The sequence below is a fragment of the Gracilinanus agilis genome, chromosome 1 (assembly GCF_016433145.1).
Source record: "Gracilinanus agilis isolate LMUSP501 chromosome 1, AgileGrace, whole genome shotgun sequence".
Lineage (NCBI taxonomy): Eukaryota > Metazoa > Chordata > Mammalia > Didelphimorphia > Didelphidae > Gracilinanus > Gracilinanus agilis.
This window is the reverse complement of record NC_058130.1, coordinates 169373459-169392113: the sequence shown is the minus strand read 5'-3', so window position 1 is coordinate 169392113 and position 18655 is coordinate 169373459. Positions and strand designations below refer to the sequence as shown.

At 47.4% G+C, this 18655-nt stretch overlaps 1 protein-coding gene across 1 annotated transcript in view; it reads right to left on the bottom strand.

Annotated features, from left to right (window-relative positions):
* The window catches only part of ERN2 (endoplasmic reticulum to nucleus signaling 2), a 28417-nt gene extending 10176 nt beyond the window's left edge, over positions 1 to 18241 (bottom strand). The window contains 17 exon segments of the mRNA XM_044657299.1: positions 152 to 242; positions 7008 to 7056; positions 7058 to 7186; positions 7189 to 7249; positions 7654 to 7853; positions 8518 to 8685; positions 8875 to 8999; positions 11229 to 11379; positions 11472 to 11550; positions 11986 to 12256; positions 12508 to 12609; positions 14417 to 14539; positions 14805 to 14877; positions 15113 to 15185; positions 15695 to 15728; positions 16213 to 16321; positions 18182 to 18241. Of these exon segments, the coding sequence (XP_044513234.1) occupies positions 152 to 242; positions 7008 to 7056; positions 7058 to 7186; positions 7189 to 7249; positions 7654 to 7853; positions 8518 to 8685; positions 8875 to 8999; positions 11229 to 11379; positions 11472 to 11550; positions 11986 to 12256; positions 12508 to 12609; positions 14417 to 14539; positions 14805 to 14877; positions 15113 to 15185; positions 15695 to 15728; positions 16213 to 16321; positions 18182 to 18241 (1898 nt within the window).
* Positions 18242 to 18655: the final 414 nt, after the last annotated feature.

The following is an 18655-nucleotide window of genomic DNA, read 5'->3' as shown; positions in this document are numbered from 1 at the left end:
AGCGGGACTCGGAGGGCTCTGGACCGAGGGTCCCACGGCAGGCTATGCCGCATAGCCCGAGGGCTGCCCATCACCGTCCTGAGGTCTGGCCTCACTCTGTGCCCCAGCTCAGACTGCGAGCTCCCGGATGGAAAGTCCGGCGGGGACTCACCTGAACACGAACGTGCCACCCGTCCCCCGGCCCAGGACATCCTTCGTGTTGAAGGAGATCTTTCCCACCACGGTGAGTTCGTCATCCGGGGCTAGGAGAGAGGAAGTGAGGGTTTAGAGAAGTCGACCGTCTCCCCTCTCTCTCCTCGGTCCCTCATCTCTCTCGCTCCACTTTTCATGCTCTTTCTTCACCTCCGATCCTCCTTCATTTCCTTTCTTTCCGAGCATCCTCCTGCCATTAGGTCTCCTTGTATCATCCTCTTCTCAGGGTCTTTTTACCTTTACCAAATCTCTGCAATTTCTTCTTTTCCTTTGCCCTATAGTTCTCTCTAGCTCTGGCCCCTTCCAATATCTTAGGTGTAAAGAAATAAGATTGGGGGCATCGAGGTGGCTTGGTACATTGAGAGCCAGCTGTAGAGATAGAGGTCTTTAGTTCAAATGTGAACTCAGATACTTCTATGTGACCCTGAGCAAGTCACTTAACCCCCATTGCCTAGCCATTACCACTCTTCTGCCTTGGAACCAATACACAGAATTTATTCTAAGACAGAAGATATGAGTTTAAAAAAAAAAAAGTTTTAAAACTTGGGTTCAGTAGAAGAGAACCATGTCTTGAGTTGGAAGACCTGAGTTTGACCTCAGACATTTCTTAGTTGTGTGACCCAGGGCAAACCACTTAATTTGCCTACCCCTTGCCCTTCTCTCTTAGAGTTATTAAGACAGAAAGTAAGGGTTTCAGTGGAAGTCAGCTCTGGGAGAGGGGAGGGAAGAGGGGAGGAAGAGAAAATGAATCATGTAACCATGGAAAGATTAAAAAATAAAAAATTACTTTTTAATATTAAAAGAAGTAAAGGTTTTAAAAAAAGACCACCCAGTTTCCTCCTTAATTCCATTCCTCTCATTCCCCTCCAGGTCTGTCTTATTTCTCTCTTTCTATCCAGGGGCTAGTTCAAAAGGTGACAAAGTAGCTGCATCACTTAGCTATTAATTATTACCTTGTGAGGTAAAGCAGAACAAATATTTTTCTTCCCATTTTACAGATGAAGAAACTGAAGCTGAGAAAAATTAAGGGATCTGCCCTGGGTCATAAAGCTAGAATTTAACTCAGGTTCCCTCCTTTCCAAGCCCCAGTACTCTCTCTATTCCAGCACATAAGACGGAAAGGAACCTGGAATAGATGGAAGGGAAAGAAGGGTCCTGAGGATGAAAGGCCTCTTAAAGTCCAAGAAGAATGGATGTTTCCTAAAGGAAACAGTTCTCTTCAAGTCAAACTGAAAGTCGATGGACTCTGTGGGCTAACAAGGCTGTCTCTGTCAGGGTCCTCCAGAAGAGGTCACTGAAAAAAAAAAGTGTTTCTGTGGGTTTGTGATTTCTAAGAGCTACTAAGTAAGTCACAAGGGTTTGCCCTTCTCTTCTGCCTTGGAAGCAACACTCAGTATTGATTCTAAGACAGCAGGTAAGAGTTTAACAACAACAACAAAAAATTGCTATTGATGTGTTCAGACGAGGGAGCCTTCAAAACAGCTAGCAGGGGGGTATCTAGCAGCAGGAGGGGAATGGGTACCAAGGAAGGCCCCTTCTTGAGCATCCTATGACTATGGTGCATCTGGAGATAAGAATCATATTTTCTCTCCACCTGGGCCTGATAATGATTACTCAGTAACTTGTTCCATCAAGTCATGGGATGTAAAGAATGAATTGCAAAGACAGTTAGTTGGGAGTAAGTAAGCCCAGGCAGAGTTTAGAATTGGAATTTCTGGACATGTGGAAAAGATTCTATGACATTCCATGATGATGTAGATTCAGGAAACACTCCAAAGTCAAAGGCAGGCCAGGTAGGTGGCTTAGTAGATTGAATGTTGGGCCTGGAGTCAGGAAGACCTGAGGTCGAATCTGACCTCATACATTTACTAGCTATGTGCCTCTAGGCAAGTCCCTTAACCTCTGTCTGTCTCAATTTTCTCAACTGAAAAACAAAGATAATAATAGCACTTAACTGTCAGGGTGGTTCTGAGAATCAAGTGAGATAATATTTGCAAGGAACTTAGCATAGCATTTGACAGGAGAGGCACTTAAAACCTGCTTGTTTCCTTCTTCCAGTGAGAGCAAGTTATGATAATACATGCATAACCCAGATTGAATTGCTTGTCAACTCTGGGAGGAGGTTGGGAAGAAGAGAAGGAGGCAACATGAATCATATAACTTTGGAAAACTTACGTGGAAAAGACCAATAAGAACAAGTTAGGGAAGTGGGGAAAAAAAACACAAACATGAGTTGGCTTCATATGTATAATAGATATCATATTTCTTGCCTTCTCAGTTGCATAGGGAAGAGGTAGAAGGAAGGAGAGAATTTGTCATTGAAAATTAAAAATTAAAAAAATGCTAGATCTTGCAGAACAAAACAAACCAAAAATAAACAACAAACAACAGACCTAAGCCTGGGAGTCAAGAAATCTTGGGTCTAGTACCAATCTGCTAATAAACTAGCTCCAGCTCATGCAAGTCACTTGTGGGACTCCATTTCCTCATCTGTAAAATCTGTATTCCTCATCATCTATAAAATGAGTGAATGAATGAATGAATGAAACTAAATGGTCTTTCTAGTCTCTTTCGGATCTAAAAGTCTATGAATGTGGATAAAAAAGACTTGTACAAAAATATTTATAGCCTTGTTCTTTGTGGTAGCAAAAAACTGGAAAACGAGGATATGCCCTTCAATTAGGGACTGGCTGAACAAATTGTGGTATATGCTGGTGATGGAATACTACTGTGCTCAAAGGAATAATAAACTGGAGGAATTCCATGTGGACTGGAAAGACCTCCAGGAATTGATGCAGAGTGAAAGGAGCAGAGCCAGAAGAACATTGTATACAGAGACTGATACACTGTGGTAAAATCGAATGTAATGGACTTCTGTACTAGCAGCAATGCAATGATCCAGGACAGCTCTGAGGGATTTATGGTAAAGATGCTACCCACATTCAGAGGAAGAACTACAGGAGAGGAAACACAGAAGAAAAACAACTGCTTGAACACATGGGTTGATGAGGACATGATTGGGGATGTAGACTCAAAACTACCACACCAATGCAACTATCAATAATATGGAAATAGGTCTTGATTGATGACACATGTTAAAACCAGTGGAAATGTGTTTTGGCTATGGGGGTGGTTGGGGTGGGGTGAAGGGGAAAGTAAGAACATGAATCATGTAACCATGGAAATTTTTTCTAAAAAAATTTAAAATTAAAAAAAATTAAATTCTATGAATGAATGACTGCATTTTTAGATGACAGAGATCAAAATTGAGCAGTTGACTAGAGGCAAGTAAGTAGTCATGCTAATAGTTAAAAGAGAAGCAGTGGATTGAGAGTCAGACCCAGAGACGGGAGGTCCTGGGTTCAAATCTGACCTCAGACACTTCCTAGCTGTGTGACCCTGGGCAAATCACTTAACCCCCGTTGCCTAGTCCTTACACCACTCTTCTGCTTTAGAACCAATACCCAGTATTGATTCTAAGATGGAAGGTAAGGGTTTAAAAAAAAAAAGAAAAAGGGAAAAAAAAAGAGAGAGAGAGAAGCAGATACAGTAGACCAGAGACGCTCAAATTAGAGATAGGTTCTTCCAAAGGAATTCTTGGAAATTAGAGATAGGTTCTTCCAAAGGAATTCTTGGTTAGTGTTCATTCTTTATAAGAACCAATGTCTGACTTCTCAGAGGGGCATGATGAGCCAGGAGGTTTAGGCTGCTGGAGTGGAGCAACTTGCCATCCTGGTTAGACTCTATTATCACAAAATTAATTAACAAGTTAGTTAATTATTCCACTCCCACCATTCAAACTTTTCTTTAAGGAAGGAAAGTAAAAGATCCCTGAAGTTTAATTGAAGAGTCCAGAGAAGGAGAATTAATAGCAGTATAAAACATTAATAGTAGATTCTATATTAAGTCTTACAGAGATAATTGACTGTTATAAGAAATCATGGCAGAGGTTCAAGAAACCAGAAATTCTTATAAGAGAACAGCACATTTTAGGCTTTTCAAAACTAGAACTAGCAATTTTGGTGCCTGGAGCGAGCAGTACAAATTAGACCCCTACTTCAATTTTGGTAATTCATGATACAAAAAGAATATGAGAAATAATTAAAACAAATTAGATGAGTAGGAAGGGTAATTGGTTACTAAAGTGACTCACAGATAGGTGTTATTAATAAATGTCCTGGTAGCTATGGTAACAATGTCCTATTTTTTACTAATCATTTTTGCTAACTGTATCTAAATTCAGTTGTTTCCAGCTGCTTAAGAAATGTACGTGTGAAAAAAAAATGCACATGTATTAACTTTTGCTTCTGCTAAATTTGAGGGTCCTGGACAGCATCCTAGTTGACCTAACCAAGTTATAGCCCAGAATATAAGATCATTCAGTTCAATCCCCTTACTTTGTAGATGAAGAAACTGAGGCTGTTAGAGAATATGACTTGTCCAAGGTCACATAGTGACTGAGGTGGCATTTGAATCCAAGTCCTCTAAATCCAAATATAGTACCTTTCCACTGCATCACAAATAGGTGATAAAGTAATGATGTTTCTTTTTTTTTATGTTGTTGTTGTTGAGTTTTGGCAGTGTCCAACTTTATGACCTCATTTAGAATTTTCTTGGCAAATATACTGGAGCATTTGCCATTTCCTTCTCCAGCTCATTTTACAGATGAGAAACTAAAGCAAACAAGGTTAAGTGACTTGCCCAGGGTCACAAGTGTCTGAAGCTGGATTTGAACTCCTGAAGATGAGTCTTCCTAATTCTATCCAGCAGCCACTATAATGATGTTTCTACCACTACGGAAAGATAGGTTGAAGACTTCTTGGACAGAATCTCATAATTTAATTATGGACTGGGTCAGATGAAGTCTTTCATGCAATTTTCTTGAAATCTTCAATAAAACTGAAGTTGTCTGAGAATAATACCCTGACCATGAGAAAGAGATGGGTGTCAGAAGACGAAAAGAAACATCCTAAAAGGTAGAAGAAATAGACATTTTGGCTCTTTGCTTAGATGAAGATATCATAGAGAAATGAAAGTACACAGGAGCAAGTCTTTGTGAGAAAGAGAATTATGTCTGGGATTATCATATTCACATATTTTGTGCTTTAAAATAATAATATCGGGGGCAGCCAGGTGGCCTAGTGGATAGAGAGCCAGGCCCAGAGTCAGAAGGACCTGGGTTCAAATGTGGACATAGGTACTTTCTAGCGGTGTGACCCTGAGCAAGTCCCTTAACCCCATTTACCTTAGCCCTTGCCCTTCTGTCTCATTTTATCCTCACACCAACCCTGGGAGGAAGGTGCTATTATTATCTCCATTCTACAGGGGAGGAAACTGAGGCAGACAGATGTGAAGCAACTTAACCCTGGTCACACGGCTAGTAAGTATCTGAAGCTGGATTTAAACTCAGGAAGATGAGACTTCTTGACTCCAGACCTGGTCTGTCATGTAGTAGGTGCTTAATAAATGTTTATTGATTGACTGTTTATGGACTGCTGGAATGTGTCACTATTAGATTACTAAGAAAGAAGTATCAGATGGTTGTAGGAAAAGAGAGAGAAAGATGCTAAAACTAAGGATCATTTGGCTTTCTGAGAGTGGGTAGGCCTCCCCATTAATCTTTATGCCTAAACCAGATAGTATTATTAGATTTTGTAGGGTTTATTTATTGAAAGTTAAATTTTATTTTATTTTTTAATCCTTACTTTCTGTCTTAAGAACGGATAAGTATTGATTCTAAGGTGGTAAAGGCTAGGCAACTGGCATTAAACAACTTGCCCAGGGACCACACAACTAAGAAGTGCCTAAGGCCAGATTTGAACCCAGGTCCTCCTGACTCTGGGCCTGGTACTCTCTCCCCCAAGCCACCTAACTGCCCCATAAAGTTAAAATTTTAAATCAAACTTGATGTGTATCCTATTCTCAGCATTGTCATAGAATTATACGTATTGAACCAAGCCAAAAATCATTTGATTGATAGAATAGGGTGAAGAAAAATGGCATTTGGAGAGAAGTTTAAGTCACAAATAATCTTTTTCAGCATCAGACAGTCTGATGGTAAGTACTCTGGTCTGAGGAGTTCAACTTTTTCCCTAAGGATTGCTCAATGGCTGATTGAAGTGGGTTGGAGGCTCCCTCAGGCTCAAGAGCCCCCTTTAGTAGGAACATCAACGATGATGTCTTGGAAATCAGCAAATGCTTGACTTATTATTTGTTTGATCTCCTAGACTTAAAAAAGTAATAGAGAACATAGAAACAATGGCAATCAAATTTAAGAGTGGATCGCTCCTCTTCAGATCTTAGACATTTCCTAGCCAGGAGACTCTGGATGAGTCCCTTCACCCCCACTGCCTAGCCCTTACTGCTTTTCTGCAAGGCATAACCTTACCTCGGCTTCCTCAGGGGTAAATTGAGGAAGCTGGACCAGAGAGCCTGTCAGTCCCTCCTGCCTCTCACTCTATGAACCTACCACTGGCTCAGTAAAGCCTTCGGGAGCATCCCGTGACAGACTGCCGCCATGAGCGCTGTTTTACTTATGAAAATAAAGTCATTCCCCGAAAGCGGCCGGAGAGAAGCCCCAGAGATGCACGTCTGTTACAGAATGACTCGTTCCTGCCTAGGAAGTCCCGGGGCGTCCTAGAGAGGAACCTTCCGATGAAGGCGGAAGGCTCCGAGAAGACCCAGAGAAAAGGGAGAAGAATCTCGAAGCAGTCCCCAGGGCTGTTCTACTCGCTTGTTTTGTTATTTTGAAGCCGCTTAAACGTAGGACTTGTCTTAAATAGGCTCCAGTTAGATTTTAAAATAAAGTGTTCTACTTGCTACATGAGGCGCGGCCGGCTGACGCTGCTGGTTGCGGAGACAGAGCGCCATCCTGGACATCAGGCAGCACCGCCCCCTGGTGGCAGTGCGAGCCACTGCGCGCTCCCGCTGGGGAAACCGTGAGATTGAAGTGTTCCAGAGTGACCCAATGTCACAGCAGCAACCGCTCTGCCCGCTCTTTTTCCTTCCTGTTCCTCTGTACCTCTCGCTTTGTCCTGCCTTCCCCCTAGGGAGAGCCGGGCGATGCAGTGGGGAGAGAGCAGTCTGAATCCAGGCTCAGCCACTCACTGACTGTGTGACCCTGGGTTGTCACTTAACCTCTGTCTGCCTCAGTTTTGTCATCTCTAAAATGGGGAGTATAATAGCACCTACATTCTAGGGTTGTGGTAAGGATCCTGGGTAAGTCACTGTACCTCTGTCTGCCTCAGTTTCTTCATTTACAAAAAGGGTAGTTATAGGGTTGATGTGAGGATGGAATGAGGTACTATCTGTAAAAAGCACTCTATTAGGCACTTAATAAATGCTTGTTTCTTCTCACTGTTCCTTCCTCTCTTTCTCCCATTTCCCAGGTGTACCTGCTCTCTGCCCTCCCACCGGATGGTACCACTGCTCAGAGAGCAAATGAGGGCTTGGGACTGACCTTCGGTGTCTCCAGGCTCGAGGATGCTCTGGGTGGGATGGACCCTGCTAGTGGGGTCTGAGGGGCCCCTGGGGGAGGGAGAGCTGCTGGTGGATCTCCAGGAGCCCCCTTGGTTGCTCTGGGCTGCCCCCAGGGGGAGAGGGTCCTGGGCAGGACAGGGGTTTGCAATCCCCAGCGGACCAAGACGCTTCTCTTGCCTGCGCTGTTCAGAGAGAGATCAAGGGCTTAGGCTGGGGGCTGCTCTAACCCTGTCAGAGGCCCGGATGGGCCTTTGTGGGTGCCCCTGCTCTGAACAGGGGCCCCCATGCTGGGTGCATGAATCAAGTCAGGCCCAACAGCTCTTCCCCCACCTTTCCTGCTGGGAACTGGGAAGCTGGGGTGGGGGGGGACCAGGGCAGGTTCTGGAGGAAGGGATGCAAGGGGAGCAGGAGCTAAGAAAGCATCAGGACAAAGAGCATCAGAGCTGGGGTTCCTGGGGGGTAGGCTGAGGAGGGGTAGCCAAGGGTCCTTAGAGAATGAGAGGGTCGAGGCTGGGCTTCCGGGTGGGGGGATGGAGGAGAGGCTAGGGTTGGGGGTCTTGGAGGGTAGGGCACGAGGCTGAAGCTACTAGTCTTGGGGAAAGGGACTATGAGTTGGGCATCTGAAGGAAAAGGTCTGGGGTAGAATCCTGTGCTGAGGGAGGGACAAATGATCAAAGCTGAAGACTTTTGGTGTAAAGAAGGCTGGGGATCCTGAGGGTGGGGAGAATCATGAAGGAATAGAGCCAGGGGTCCCCAGAGGAAAAGGAGCTTCTGAGTCCTCCTGGGTGGAGGAGTTTGGGGGCAGAACTGGGGGCTCCTAGGCTGGAGGAGGGCTCAGGAACTCACTTGACATAGCAGGAAGATGATCCAGCCGCCGAGCAGGAGGGTGGTGAGGCTGGCCACCACCAGGTCTCCAGTCCCAGACCCTGGGTACAGATCTTGGGGTTCCTCCTCAGGCTGGGGCCCTGGAAGCCTTTCCGGACCCCATGCTACCTCCTGGCTCAGGCTAAGAAGCTGAAGGGGCAGAGAAACCCTTATCTTTAATGTCCATCTTCCCTCCACTCAGGGCCAGAGTAGCCTTTGTCAGTCTGTCACTGAGCTCCCAGTGCAGGGGAATGGCTCCAGAGACCCCTGAGCCTTCTCCTCCCCTTCTCTCCCTCCCTCGCACTTCCCCTTCCCTCCCTTTCCCTCTCTAAAACTGACCTCTTGGAAGAGGGTGCCAGCTGGGGCGCCTTCTGGGAGGCTGGTCCTAGCCACAGTCCTGGACCCCAAGGTAGGGAAGACCCTCAGCATGGTGGTGTGGAGGAGGGGTGGAAGTTCATGGTGACCTGGGTTGGGGGGGGGGGCAACAGAGGTTGAAGACGTCAACCAGTGTCATGAAAATCTTCAATAAAACCAGATAACCCTCTGCGTCAGGGAGGCACAAACCTGAGTAGGTGGGGATTCATTTTTGGATTTTAAACTCAGACTGGCTCAATGGTGTGATATGGTACCAAAAGAGCTGGTGGATCTTTAAATTAAGCTTAAAGGACAGGGCCGGCAAGGTGGCTCAGTGGATAGAGAGCCTAGGTTCAGATCTGGCCTTTAAGACTCTTCCCAGTTGTGTGTCCTTGGGCAAGTCCCTTAACCCCCATCACCTAGCCCTGACTGCTCTTCTGCCTTGGACCAATACACACAATATTAATTCTATGATGGAAGGTAAGGATTTTTAAAAAAAGCTTAAAGTACAGAACAAAGTTGTTAGTTTTATAATAATATAATAATAGCATTTATGTAGCACTTTAATATTTGCAAAACACTAGATATGTTACCTTATTTGATACTCACAAGAACCCTGTGAGTGAGGAGCTATTATAATACCCATTTTTACAGATGAGAAAAGCTGAGACTGAGAGGGCAAGTGACTTTCCCAGGGTCATATTGTTAGAAAATGAACTCTAAGTCCTGGGCTCTATCCACTGCCTCTTCTGGTCATAGATTCAGAGCTGGGAGGAACCTCAGAGGACATCGAGTTCAGTCTTCTCATTTTACGGGTGAGGAAACTGAGCTGCAGAGAGATTGAGGAATTTCCCCAAAGTCGCATAGGTAGTAAATGGTAGAACTGTGATTTGAACCCAGATTTCTCTGGTCCTGGTTCTGGTCCACCCGGGTTAGTAGGCTCAGTGCTAGGTGCCACGTCTCAGAGAGGGCATAAATAAATAAAGGTAACTGGAATGGTGAAGAAACAAGAGATCAGTGGATTTGGAGCCAGGGAAGGCACAGGTTCACACACTGCCTCTGTATTAAGCCTCAGTTTCCTCCTTTGTAAAAATGGGACAGGAAACACCTTGTGGCCATCTCAACATCACAATGCCTCTGTTCTTATCATTATCCCTTTCATTCTCTCCTGCTAAACTTTGGACTGCCAGTGCCACCCCTGACTCACCACCTCCCCCTACCCTTTTCCAGAACCCTTTCATGAATGATTGTCCTTGATTAGAATGTAAGCTCCCCGTGGGCAGGTGCTGTCTTGCTTGCCTGAATTTGTCGCTTTAGCGCTTCGTACAGTTGCCTGGAGCCTAGTGAAAATTTTCTAGTACCTACCTCACCTGTTATGAGGGTCAAATGAGAATGTGCATATAAAATGCTTGGCAGGGGCAGCAAGGTGTCTCAGTGGAATTGAGAGTCTCCTCCTGGAGATGGGAGGTCCTGGGTTCAAATGTGACCTCAGACATTTCTTAGCCGAGTGTCCCTGGGCAAGCCATTTGACCTGCATTGCCAAGCCCTTACCGCTCTTTTGCCTTGGAACCAATATTTATTATAGATTCTAAGACATAAGGTAAGTGTTTGGCAAAACTCGATCAATTCAATTTTTTCTTTAGTCAGATCTGACTCTTTGTGACCTCATTTGGGGACTTTGTGACAAAGATACTGGAATGGTTTGCCATTTCCATTTCCAGCTCATTTTACAGATGAAGAAACTGAGGCAAGCTCACATCTAAGGCTGGATTTGAACTCTGGGAAGTCTTCCTGACTGGAGACCCAGCTTTCTCATCATGTTGCCACCTAGCAAAAATTGAAGTGCTGCCTCCATGTCAGTGATCATCACTACTTGAAGAGGCTGAAGGGATGCTAGATTAGAGAAGAGTCAGCTGACAGAGAGAGTTGTTTTCACATATTTGAGCTGTACCCTTCACAGGGAAGCAAGATTAGATTGGTTTCTCTTGGTCTCAAGTGGAAGAACTGGGGGGTGATTGGGAGACAGACTTTGGTTCAATATAAGAATTGCAGCAATTTTACAGATTTAGAGCTAGACGAGATGTTGGAGCCTGTCTAGTCGAATTGAAGAAACAGGAGTTGAACCCAGAGCTCGTTTGGTTAGTCAGTCAATGAGCATTTATGCCAATACAGTAGAAAGATGGTGCCTGCCCTCAAGGAGCTTCCATTCTGATTGGGGAAGCCACTGAAAAGGAAGTCCTCCTTCTCCAGGCAGGAGTGGAAGGATTTAAGGATGGAGAAAGCTTGAGTAGGAAAACACCACTGGAATAATTCCGGCCATTCCCAAAGCCCTCCCTTACCAATGAGGAGCCATGAACTGTGGAGAGCAGTTATACTGCCAGGAGGGTATCTGACAGCTGTGCTGGGGGTGACCCCACGCTCTCCCGAGTCGCTTAAAGTCACCTCCTCCGTGGTGGGTCCGTCCACCGGGGCGAGGGTCACTCCTCGGGGCTGGAGGAGAAGGAGAAAGGCCATGACGGGGCTCCTGCCTCGTCATCTGCCCACTCTCCCCACCCTGGAATGTAAGGGTTCCCTCTTCTCACCACCAGTGCCACACCAGCGTGGACCAGCGCACTGGAGGCATAGAAACTGGCCGCATGCTTCCCCACGTACAGTGTCAGCCTAGGGGAGGACAAGAGGGAAAAGGGGGCTAGGAGACAATAGGGGGTGGCCCTATTCGCTTTAGGGGAGGCTGCTGGGGGAAGGTACCTGCCTGGAGGAGCAAGGGGATCAGATTAGGGCAGGAGAATGGATGAGAAGGGAGAAGGCAAGAAGAAACGGAGGGCGGTTCTCTGGCTCCTGCTGGGTCCCCTCCATCCTTCTCCCAGGGAAGCTGTGTGATGAGGGCTTTGGCCATTTCTAGTAGAATGCAAATTCTAGTGGGGTAGAGGGTGATGGCTGATTTGTTGTTGTTGTTGTTCCAGCACCTACTTGAGTAGAATTCCCCAGATGGTATGATTTGGGCTAGGGGGGCAGCTAGGGTTCTCTCTATTTTTTCCCTCCCTCCCAGCCCAGGCCCAGCTGTGCTAACTCCCCTGGGGACCACCAGGCACCTACAGTAACTGGGTCTCAGGCGTAGAGAAGTCTCTGCTTGCCACACTGGGGGGCTGGGTCCAGCGCCTCAGGCGGATATGGTTGGAGCGAAGGGTGAGGAAGCGCAGGGTGTCTAGAGCCATGGTGAGGTGGGGAAGCCGGTGTAGACTGTCTTGGTGCCAGGCATAAATACCTGCCACGGGTGAGCCATAGTCTCGAGTCCACAGAACGGCTCCGCTGGGCTTGTCCACGGTAACCACCAGGCCCTCCCCACTGCATGTGAAATGGCCCACCTCTGCAGAAATAGATACTCGGGCTGCAAACCCCATTCTGGCTCCTTCCTCCTTTCCCTCCCTGGGAGCCGGCCCTGCTGGATGATGCCCAAGGGGCTGAGGAGCCTTGGCTGCAGGTAAGGCCCTTAGCCCTTCTCCCACTCGGGCCACAGCCCACAGGAGCCTCACTTACTGCAGGGAGCAGGACTGGGTCCTGGGCGTCATGGAAAAGAGGGAGCTCATTGGTGATGGTCCTGTGGCAGGCTTTACTTACGGTAGCCAGGCAAGTGGTCAAGGAGGGGCGCAGAGTAGCCTCTGTAGGTGGTGTTCCATCGAAGGGCCTGGGACCTGGGGTCATACATGGTGACCGTATACTCTAGAAAGTGGTGAGTGGAGTCATCCCCTTTCCCATGGTCCCTAGAAGTGTTTCTCTCCAGGTAGTTCTCCTTCTCACCCCCATCTCCCACCCCACTGCTGAAGGAACCCATGGAGCTGGAGGGGAAGTCAGAGGTTATCTATCGAATCGCCAGGAAATAGAAGCCTAGAGAGCAGAAGTCTTTTGTCCAAGGTCACCCAGGTAGGAAATGCCAGAGGTGGGATTTGAACTCAGGGCTTCCCATTGTGCTGCAGAAATTTTCTAGATGGGGAGCGACTTTTTTTTTTTTTTTCTTTCTGGCTCTTTCATTATGGTGAGTATCCCTCAAGGCTCTGTCCAACATCAACAAGTACTTTTTGGACAACTTAAATGAGATGTTCTGAAGGCATCTCAAATTCAACATGCCTGAAACAGAACTTTTAATGGAGCTTCTCTTCCACCTCAAAAAACCCTTCCCTCTTCCCAGCTCCCCTATTTCTGTTCAGAGTACTCCCTTCCTCTCAGGCCCTCTCCATGTCACCCTCAACTCCTCTTTCCAGCTAAGCCCACACTCCAGTCTAATTGTTGCTACGTTCACCCACATCTCTCATACAGGATGTCCCCAAAATTTGAGTGTAGTTTTAAGTTCTTTGGATATTAAGACTTTTGGGACACTCTGTATAAGTTGTCCCCTTTTCTCAATTCACATAGTCACAACTCCTGTTTATATCCTCATCATCTTTGTCTTGGACTGTGAAAACAGACTTCTTTAAAACTTGTTATTTATTTTTTGTATAAACTAGATTGAATTGTTTGTCAGCTTTGGGAGAGGGGAGAGAAGAAGGGAGAGAGACAATATGGATCATAAAACTTCAATAAACTTATGTGGAAATGTTATTAAAGTAAAAAAGTTTTAAAAATTGTTATTTATTTTTAAAACCCTTGCCTTCTGTTTTAGAATTTATACTAAGTATTGATTCTAAGGCAGAAGAATGTAAAAGCTAGGCAACTGGGTTAAGTGACTTGCCCAGGGCCATACAGTGAGGAAGTGTGGAAGTGTCTGAGGCCAGATTTGAACCCAGGACTTCCAGTCTTCAGGCTTGGCTCTCTCTTCACACTGAGCCACCTGGATATCCCCCTCTCCATTATTTTCCATGTATTCTGCATGTAACTTGTATATATATCAAGTTATTTCCTTGTTATCTCTACCATTAGAATGTGACTTCTTGAGGGCAGGACTTTTTTATTTATTTTTACTTAAATAAAAAAAAAAAACTTTCTCTGTAGCCTTAGCACTTAGCACAGTGCCTGGCACATAGTAAGTGTGTGAAAATAAATGTTCACTGACTGACTATTGACTAACTGGATGAATGCCCCTATCTAGGTAGGATGCACATGCAAATAAATTAACCTCTCGCAGGGGCACCCATTGCTAGATCCAGTCTTCAAGAGGGCTGGTGATATTGTTACTGTATCACTGTTTTGGACAAAGGATGTATAAATGGAGACTTTGAACCTTGGACTTCATCCCCCATAAATCCTTAGTTTTTCCCAAATCCCCTTTAAGTCACGTTATTGTTTTATGAATGGCTGTAACTCCTCCCACTTCCTCTTTGGTGATTTGGAGGGGAGCAGGATGGGGAAGGGAGGTAACAGGAGGCGGGTCTTTTAAAATGACTCAGCATGGCACATGCTTCAATTTTCTAAGGGCTACCAATAAATCTTTTAATACCCTAATATTTTTAAATCTCTCCCCTTATATCCATTTTATTTCTTACTAGGGTACCTGGGTCTGTTCTCTGGGCTTAAGGTTAACATTCTCACTCACGTGTGCGGCCAATGTATAGAAGAGGGGCTGAGGGGTAGAGCCCATCCCACGCCTCTGTGGACAGCATCGTCTGTTTCTTGCCTGACTTGGGGTCCACCATGAACCATGTATCTTGCTTCCTTCCTGAAGGAGGGAAGAATCGGAGTCCTCCCTTGAAATATTCTGACTCCACATTAAAAAGCCCCTGCTCATACTTTGTCATGGTGCCCTTTCCCATTCTCACAGGCAGAACTCATCCTCCTCAGACAGGTTCCCCCACTCTGTGCCCTGATGCCAGCCTGTCGTGGTCAGACTTGTGGCCTTTGTGGGTGGGCAAGGGAAGGGGTTGGGTGAGGGGAGAGGGGGATGGTGTTAAGAAGACAGATGTGAACTGCAGGATTCCCCCTACCTGTGTAGAGGACACCATCCGAGCTGCGGCAGGGGGACGCGTGGACCAGCTCTGGGATGGTGAATGGGAGTTTCTGGGAGGGAAGAGGAAGGAAGGGGATAAGCTTAGCCTAAGCTGGCCAGGAAGGATCCCAAGAATCTATTCTTCCACTTCAATTTCCCTGACTTCCAGAGGGGGGGTCCAGGTCCTTCCTGGATGGGATAAATTGGTACTTCTTCTCTCTCTTGGATTCTGATCTGTCCCTGTCCCACCCTCTTCCCACAACTTTTCCCCAAACTCTGCCTCCATCCCCACTGAAGGGAACCTACCATGAGGCCCTGCTTGCTCTCCTCTCCTAAGATGTACAAACTGCCATCACTAGGATCAGGGAGGAAGGCTGGTCTGGGGAAGATGGAGGAGTGGGATGTTAGAAGTGGGGAGGAGAGATGGGAAGGCAGACCCCAAGGATTGCTACCAGTTTGATGCCTGCTCTATCCCCTTTGCCTGAGGAAGGCTGTCCCTAGGAGATCAGTAGAGGTAGGAAGATTATTTAATCAAAACGTCTTCCTTCTGCTGAATTCAAACTGCCCTCCTCCATTTCCCCTCCAAAATATTAGTTACTCCCATCTAGTTTCTCAGCTAAGTCTGCTCTTTCCTCCCTTCCTCTCTTCCCTTGCCTTAGAACTTTGATCCCACGTCCTCAGCACCCTCCCCCTCTGAACATTATTTCCCTTTCCTTGCTCTTTTATTGTACAGAACCCTGACTTCTCTTTTCCAACTTTCCCATCTCCAAATGCTAAAAACCACATCCTCTCTCATCGTGGAACCTTGTTCGCCATGGAGCTGGAGGGGAAGTCAGAGGTCATCTTGTTCGCCACCCCGTCTGAGGTTGTATTCATGAGGATACTTACTCTGTGGCATACACAGGACCCTGGATGATGGGATCTGCAGAAAGGAAGTTACTGAGGAATAAAGCGCTAGTGTCCCTGCCCTCCCACGCCCACCCCAGAATCCACACCCATATGACAGCCATTGTAAACAACTAGATTCCAACCCCAAACTTTGGAAGCTGCAGGCTGAGATGGGATGTGGGACCTCCTAGCCTGTTTTCTCAAGTCTAGACTGGACACCCTTAGAAAGTAAGTAGAGGGGGCATCTAGGTGGCTATTGAGAGCCAGGCCTAGAGATGGGAGGTCTTGGGTTCAAAAATGACCTCAGACACTTCCTAGCCATGTGACCCTGGGCAAGTCACTTAACCCCCAATTCCCAGCCCTTACCACTCTTCTGCCTTGGAAACAATACATAGTAATGACTCTAAGATGGAAGATAACAGTTTAGAAAAAAATTCTTTTTTAAGTAAGTAGATACCATTATTCTCCCCATTCTGGGAACATCAACAGACAATTCTTTATGCCAGGGCTTGACTCACCATCCTTCAGGGTCCATTGGATGTCACCGGTCTTCTTGCTAACAGCATGCAGGCTCCCATCCAGAGTGGATATGAAGAGCAGGCTTTCAGGGGTGCTTCCTGTCTTCCCCTACAGGCCTCAACATGAAGAACAAGAGTACAGGGGAGGCCACCATAGGCACTTTGTCCCCCACCCACCAACACCCTAGTTGTTTTTTTGTCATCCCTCTCCTTCCCCTAGGACAGCCTTCCAGGTTTATATTTCCTGGGATGGCTATCAGCCCTGGTTGGATGGAATAGAGCTTTGCTATGGACAATGGTTTTGTCCTGTAGGCTCTGCTTACATCCTAATGAGGAAGACAACCTGTAAATAAATTGGTGCAAGAAATACACAGACATGGAATCAAACAAGAAGCTATACAACTAAAGGGAATGGGAAAAGATGAGAAAAAGGCTAGGGAGATGGGAGCCCAGAGATGAGTCTAACTGATGGTGATTCAACAGGGAAGCCTCTTCCTTCCCAATTCCTTCTGACTCTCCTCCCAGCCAGAGGCTGAACACTTCTCCCTCTTGACAACATCTCTTCCTCTCTTCAAAACTGGCCAGGCTGGTTTTGGTGCCAGGAAGTATTGGGGCCACAAAACCAAGATGTATGAAGCTTGGGAGGGTTGAGCCCCCTGCAGAGGCTCCCATTACATCCGGCTAACCTGCCGGGCTCGCCCACCTGCTGCTGTTGCTGCTGCCACTGCCACTCCCTGGGCAAACAGGGCAAGGCTGAGCAAACAGCAGAGTACACAGCCCCTCTGGATTAGTAACCTCAGTGTTCCTCCTAAGGGAGGAACTCCATCCCTGGCCATCTACCTCCTCCCTAAGGCTATAACTGTTTTCCACTCTCAAAGTCTATTTCCCTACCCCACAAAAGACTTGCCCATAGCAGCATCCTATCTCAGTCAGGAAACCATATTCTTCCCCTTAGTACAGGTTTCTCTCCTTCACTTTTGATTTCAAAACCCTTGGCTGGGCAGGGTTGAAAAATGTTTTGGAGTCAAGGGATGGAAGCAGAGACCAGAAGGGACTATAAAGGGCAGTTGAAACTGTTCCATTCCTCCATAGTTAAGGACTGGTGATGGTGGGATGGGGGCAAGGATGATGCCCGTGGGAGGGTGGTTCTTAGATGCCCCTAAATTCTCCCTTGGTTTCTCAGAGAATTTACTTAGCATTTCCTTGATTTCACTCTCCCCCACCCCCCTTTTTTCTTGGTCCTCCCTTCATAGGAGGAGGAAGATAAACCTTGCTAAATCTTTCTCCCCCTTCCCATGTCTCTAGGGCTTTTTGGCGCTCCTCTGCTATTGACTATGGCTGTAGTCAGCATTCTTTGCGGGAATAGTGACCAATGCCCTCACCCTAGGGATGCTCATGTTAGCACCGGCACTGGATCCATCTCACTGAAGCAGAAGTGGCAGAGGCAGGGACCTCCCATCCTCCTCTTCCCCAGCAGCCTCCCGCCTAACCCACATTCCCATTTGTTCCAGTCCCAGGCTAGTTCTTAGGAAAGGGTATAAGCTTCTGGAGAGACGAGAGGGAGCACCTCCAAAAGCCGGAGTGCCCAAAGGGAGAGGAATAGACTTCTAGAGGAGGAAGAACCCTCAGGGGTTCCTGGGGCCAGTCTGGAGGCTTAATCCCAGAGCTTGGATCCCCGCTGTACTCAGGTCTCAGTGGGTTCGAGCCATGCTGTGCCTCCCACCTCTCTCATCCATGCAGCCAGGCGTGTTTTGGGGACCTGGATATCCTCCCCGCCCCCTCGAGCCAGGCCCGGGATTCCTCGGGGGCTAGGGGCAGCTTGCCCCGCTCCTTCTCACCCTCGGGTGGAGGCAGAGGAGTTGGAGCCCACCCACCCCCAACCCCCATCACGGATGAGCTGGGGAACATAGGCATTAGCCCCAGAGCCATCTGCGACGGGGCGTACCCGGGAGCCTCAGTTCCATCTCACCTGCGGCAGGTACGGCCAGAGCAGCGCCAGGAGACGGAGCAGGAAGCCAGCCCCCTCCATCGCGCTGGGCACAGAGGGCAACGTTGGCGGCTGCTGCCCAAGTGCTAGGCTGGCATGCTGCACGCCACCAAGGGGTGTGTTGGCAGGACCCGGCACGGAGTGCTTTGGGTACCGGGGCTCGACCCAGCCGGGAGAGCGGTTGGAGAGCCACCTCCAGGGGGGCGGATCTTGCCTTTAGTGCCCGCCCTCCATTCTCAGACCAAGCTCTGAAGCCAATGGCCCTGGCCCTGAGGGACTTGTGGAAGCGGGGAAATGCGGCGTGGAAAGGTCCGCCCTGGGGACGGGAGAGCAAGGCACGGAGATCCGCTTTGGCTGGGAGACAGCGGTAGGGCTCCCCAAGGCTCTCGTTGAGCAGCACGCCTTGGGGAGGCAGATAGGGGAACTTAAACGTAGGGAAGACTGGTTCAGATCCCA